The 5,559-nt window shown below is 40.0% G+C and overlaps 1 protein-coding gene across 1 annotated transcript in view; it reads right to left on the reverse strand.

The window, feature by feature from the left end:
* Window positions 1–501: 501 nt before the first annotated feature.
* The window catches only part of LOC104505781 (serine/threonine-protein phosphatase 6 regulatory ankyrin repeat subunit A), a gene marked incomplete at its 3' end in the record, with an annotated part of 32,982 nt that continues 27,924 nt past the window's right edge, over window positions 502–5,559 (reverse strand). The window contains exons 13-14 of the mRNA XM_010146488.1: window positions 1,165–1,276; window positions 502–528 (exon numbers count right to left, since the gene is read on the reverse strand). Coding sequence (XP_010144790.1) covers window positions 502–528; window positions 1,165–1,276 — 139 coding nt within the window. The remainder of the gene's footprint in view (window positions 529–1,164; window positions 1,277–5,559) is intronic.

The raw sequence follows: 5,559 nt of genomic DNA on the forward strand, positions 1-5,559 counted from the left end.
AGTAAGCTGAGGTCAGAAGCTGGCTTGCAAATTACAGTTAAGCAACAAAAAACCCTATGAAATTTCACTTGATACGTGTGATGTGACCCCAGAGGTTCACTTTGTCTGGTCTTCTCCATGGAAAATATCAGTGCTGGGCACTTCGGGATGGGATGTCTGAGACCCTAACAAATGTGTCACTAGGTATGTGAAGAACGGCCTCATGCACCTCTTCTTAGATGTATGCAAAGAATGGAATGTGTTGCCAAGGCACATAGTATTGCAATCATAGAATCACAGGATGGCTTGGGTTGGAAGGGACCTGAAAGACCATCCCGTTCCAGCCCCCCTGCCATGGTCAGGGACACCTTCCAGTAGACCATCTTAAAGGCCTTTTCCAACCTAAAAGATTCTATTATATCTATGAATTGTTGATTGAATCTAAAAATAAGCAGTAATTTTAAGATTAGATGTTCCCTTTTGCTGTACAGTAGTACTTAAACAGTCAGAAATATTACTTACTACATCTAGAGGTGTTTCGCTTGCGATCTGCAATTAAAAACATTCAGAATTCATGTTTGAATACATTGGAATATAAAAGTATAATTTGTACAAAAATACTAAGTTGTATAACACAGATAAGATAAAATAAGCATATCAAATAACATACACTTTTTTTTCAAAGGATTAATAAAAAAACTACTTGTGGCTTTATCATCTAAAATTCTATCATGGGGCCATCAGTTACGGTAACTATGTGAACTATTTTAAAAGGCACCCTTTACCGGTTTTCCCCACAAAAGCTCCTTCAAAGACATTTGTGAAATTTCTTAACACTTCCCAGTGGGATAGCCTGTGGTTATTTTATTTCAGCCATCAGGAAAAAAATAAGCAGTGCATTTTAAGTTCAGAAACAAACCAAAACTAATATCCCACATGCTCAGCCAGCTCTCTCTTCATCTCAGAATGCATTGTCTTTTTAAGCCAGTATCTACCATCTCAGCTCTTCACCCTGCGCATATTTTGAGCCCCAAGAGCTTAACTGTTTATCCTCACAGGGGATGAAAACCAGCATCTACCTTGCTTACAGATGAAGAACCGAGGTGTAGGAATCCCCTCCCCTAGGCTCTGCACCATACTCTGCAAGAGCAGCCGTTACAGCTTTCATCTATGATGTTTTCTTACCAATTCAAGACATAAGCGATGACCATAAGCAGCTGAATAATGAACGGCATTGTATCCTTGTTTGTCTCGGATCCCCGGATTGGCATCATTTCTTAGCAAGTATTCCAGGCACCTATTTAAATTGACATATGCAACCACATATCTAAATGTTGGATTTCAACTTCACACTGAGTGATACATTGTTTCAATTCAACTGGAAAATAGAATACAGCACACAGGAACACTGATTTCATGTACAGTATTGGCTAGGACTAGAGAACACTTACCTAACTCATTACACAAAGTGTTAATCACAAAGCTTCCAAATTTTGAAAGAATCCTTCTCTCCAGACATCCTGCATCTTCTGAGTTATCTGATTTGGTTAAACGCAGTATTTCATATAGGCTATTTTCCTCCTAGCTAATACAACTGCAGTTACCTTTGTTAATATAAATGATCACTATTTTTGTATGTTGTTCTGTATCAGTACACTCTTCTGTACTTCATACAGAAGAAAGAACCAATAGCTGAGTTCCTCATGGTATGCACTCAGGAGTCACACACACACACACACTCTTCCACTATCATACACTTTTTTTTTTTTTAAAAAATATATCAAACACACCTAGTGGTTGGCATAATTGTATCCTACCATTCCTTACACAAAGTTTTAAGGCAGAACACGATCAGCACAGTTTCAACCACAGACACAATTCCAACCAATAACCCTACTTACTCATGATTTTGTGTTGTCTATCATTTCAGCAACATTTTGCAAAGGCTACAAATAATGGGAATGAGAACTGTGAAGCAGCAGCCACCAGAGAAGGAAAAGGTAAACTGATCTAGACTCAACTACCTAACACAAAAATCTCAGCTTCGAGAGCTTCAGGATAACAGGATAGAGACTAGTGAGAAATGAACAGCCCCAGAAAAACATCAGGTTATTTTGTAAATGTATTCATGCAACTGTAATAAGGACCCCCAACTATCCACACAGAAACTGAGCAAGACCAAGGCTGTACAGAGTCTCTAAAATTCTGAATTAATAGACTAGGAAAGGAGGAAAGATTTTAGACTCCTTACTGACAGATTAAGATGGTTCTGGAACTTCATTTGTCCCACTTTGCTCAAACAGTTAGGATTATGAAAATCTCCTCATGTGCTACCTTAAGCAGAACCTTCCGGATCTGAGACACTGCACACATCGTTTTACCTGGTAACAGAACCAAGACTGCGTCTAATTCACAAGACTACCTGACTTGAGAACAGAACAGCTGGTACCTCACAAGAGGCAGATGGACTTCAGATCCTGATCTCCCAGTCTGGGTTCATCAAATCCGAATTCATTTGAAACCATCTGTTAGTACATTGAATGACTGGATCGTTTGCTTCCAGCAGGGGGAAAAAAGACTTCATGACATATCGCTGGTCAACACTACACACTGTGATTAGATTGTCTGCTGAGACCTAGGCACAATATTTTTGAAGAGAAGACCAGAGACCTCTGCATGTGTTCTACACAGCTCTGAGCTCAAGAACACTGATGTGAAATGGCTGGTCCGTTTGCCCCAAGATATCCACGTTTTTCACAAGTGCGCTCTGTGTATAAAGGATCGCCTGTTATGATAGAGCAAAATGAAGAACGGAACAGGTAGGTCTTCTCACCACTGAAGGACCACCTGACCATTCAGGAAAGGAACACCAAGCAGCTAAGGGAACATCCATCCCAGAGAGGAGTGAGATTTTTAAGTCTCGTGAAGTCTACCGTGAAGCTACATGCTGTTCCGTGACAAACACAGGTACGGCATCGCTGCGGTAGTAGTCATACATTCAAATGCAATCATGTCTCTTAAGACTTGGACCACGTCCTGCCACAGAACGGCTTTTTAAAGACTGAACGAGAGCTTAACAGAACCTGGGAGGTGAAAGTCTAAAGATGCCCAACGTCCGTATGGCCACTGCATCAGGCAGAAGTCCAGCAAGGGAGAGTGACATTCCAATCCTTCTGAAATGGGCAGTTACAACTGTTGGTTTAGGGACATTTATTGTTCTTGTGGCAAATCCAGGCAGGAGAACCTTTCATTGACAACAGTCCAGGAACACCTTTAAGTGAAGCTATTTTGTACACAGCACATACATTGTAGTTGGAAAGATTAATTCTCTAGGTCAAGAACCACAAAGACATGCCCTTGGAATGCAGAGATGTTTATAGCTAGTCACCATCATGACCTTGAACTTGCTGGCAAAGCCGTATGGCTTTCTGAAGTATAGAACAGATCACCATCCCTTCTTCTCTGGGATTATGAAATGCTTCTCCTCTATCATTTACATGAAGTGCATGCCAAGCTAAAAAAAAATGTATTATCTTGTCAAATACAGTTTGGAATCTTTCTTCCTTAGCAGAGTTTATCTAAAGGTCTCAGGGGTTACCACTGTCAGTAGTGACAAAGGGGCCAGTTGGGTACACTGACAATATGAGGTTTTAGTTCCCATTTATCTCATGGGAAATTGTTTGGTAGAAAGTTAAAGGAAATCTCAACATTTTTAGTTGTATGATATGGCTATGCTGTGATGTCGTGTGAGAACCTTGCAGTAGCATATGGCAGGTTTAGATCTGAGAGGCAGAAATCCTAACAGGACCTCTGATCAATGCCGTTAAGAATAGAAACTTGATCATTTCAAACCCTGAGGAACATTCAAACCTTGGAGAAATGCAGGCAGAAAATGTGCAAAAGCAGCCATTTCCCAAGAGAAGACAGCAGGACCCTGCAACATCAGAACTCTTCCTAAGTTCTTTTAAGGAACTGTTTCATCTGCTGACTCCAGGCCAGTACATCATACTGAGATCCCGCACCAGCTGTGATGAAATGGAAGCGCATTTCAACATGAGCAAGACAGTTGTACAGGGCCAAGGGCCCAACATCTGTTTGCTGAAGTGAAGACTGGACATTGCTTTTCCATCCCAGACAGAGGGTGAAAGCAGCAAACCAGGTGAGTGAAGATGAAAGAAGCAAACAACAGGAAAAACCTATGACCAAGGAAGTGTCTAATTGCAAAACACTCTGTCTCATTACACAGTTGAGAAGGACAGGAGTGACACCAAGATGAACTCACTTTCATCCTTTTGTGTCCTGCATAAAGGAGAAAAGGACTTAGGTAGGTAGTGAAAAAGGTGAAACTACTCCAGTTTTAAAGAACAGTGTATGTACCGTAAGACGTAAGTAACTTTACACCAAGTTCAATGTATTTAATAAAAAGCTACCTGCAAAGCACATCTATGTTCTTAACAAACTAATTTGGGTTTTATTTGCCTAGTAAACAAATGACTGGATTTCATTAACAGCAACTGTGCTTGCATGGTTTTTATTTGCATTTTATTTGCATTGATGAGATTTCTGAGAATCCAAAGACAAACTAATTTGACCCATCTCGCGAGAATCACTGTCCCCACGCTTTATTTCTCCAATTGTCTGACTTTCTCTGTTAATTTTAATCGGAGAGTTTGTATTAACATACACGGCTCATTAATAAATGCTAAAGATCACTGGCCTTGGCTATCTAAATTCCTATACCCGTGTACTTTCTGTATCTACAAGTTCACAAAAACCACAATATGCGAAGTACACTGCAGGAGGCAAAGTCTACTAAAAATCATTGAGTATCCACTCCTTCCAATGTAAAACAGCTAATTATTTTTGCTGTTTCTTCTCATCCAGGAAAGAGATTACCTTAGCGTCTTTCGCATGCTTAACTGTCCTCAGCAGGCCTCATGAAAAGGAGATTAATCAAACTTTCTGAAAGCCCAGATAAGTTAAAATTATTTCCCATTTATTTATTGGTGTACTGTATATGAAAGAATTCTTACATCAAAAGAGTGTGGTTTTTCTCCCCTAAGATGCTGTTTAGTTTATCTCATTCTGTGATCGTTTGTCTAGTCTCGCCAAAATGAGGCTTACTGGTGTTTGTTCCAGAGCAGAAGCCTTTGTTGCAAGATACAAAAGAAACATTTCCAAACAGGAAGAAACAGGCAAATGATTTTCAACCAAAACATCCTTGTCCCTAAAATATGTCTTTAAAGATGTCTGAACAAAGACTGTAAAAACGCACATAAATATCTTTGGAATTTCTATATAGATAATTTCCTGACATTTTTTCCCAGGCTTTATATTCTAACTCAGTAATCATTTTTAGCTTCATTCCTACTTTGACTATGAGCCGAGCAATACTGGTTTTCCAGCTGCTACTAATCATCTTGCTGCATCAGTATAAAAAGCTCCTCCTCAGGCCATTCTGCTTTGCAGCCTGTCTTCCAGAGAGCCAACTGTTAATCAGTAAGGCAGCATCACGTGGGTTCCAGAGACGATCCTTAGAGTTACCTCCCAAAGCTCTGCAGTACTGCCAGCCTCATTCCT

Source organism: Eurypyga helias, unplaced genomic scaffold, assembly GCF_000690775.1.
Source record: "Eurypyga helias isolate BGI_N326 unplaced genomic scaffold, ASM69077v1 scaffold31792, whole genome shotgun sequence".
Classification (NCBI taxonomy): Eukaryota; Metazoa; Chordata; class Aves; order Eurypygiformes; family Eurypygidae; genus Eurypyga; species Eurypyga helias.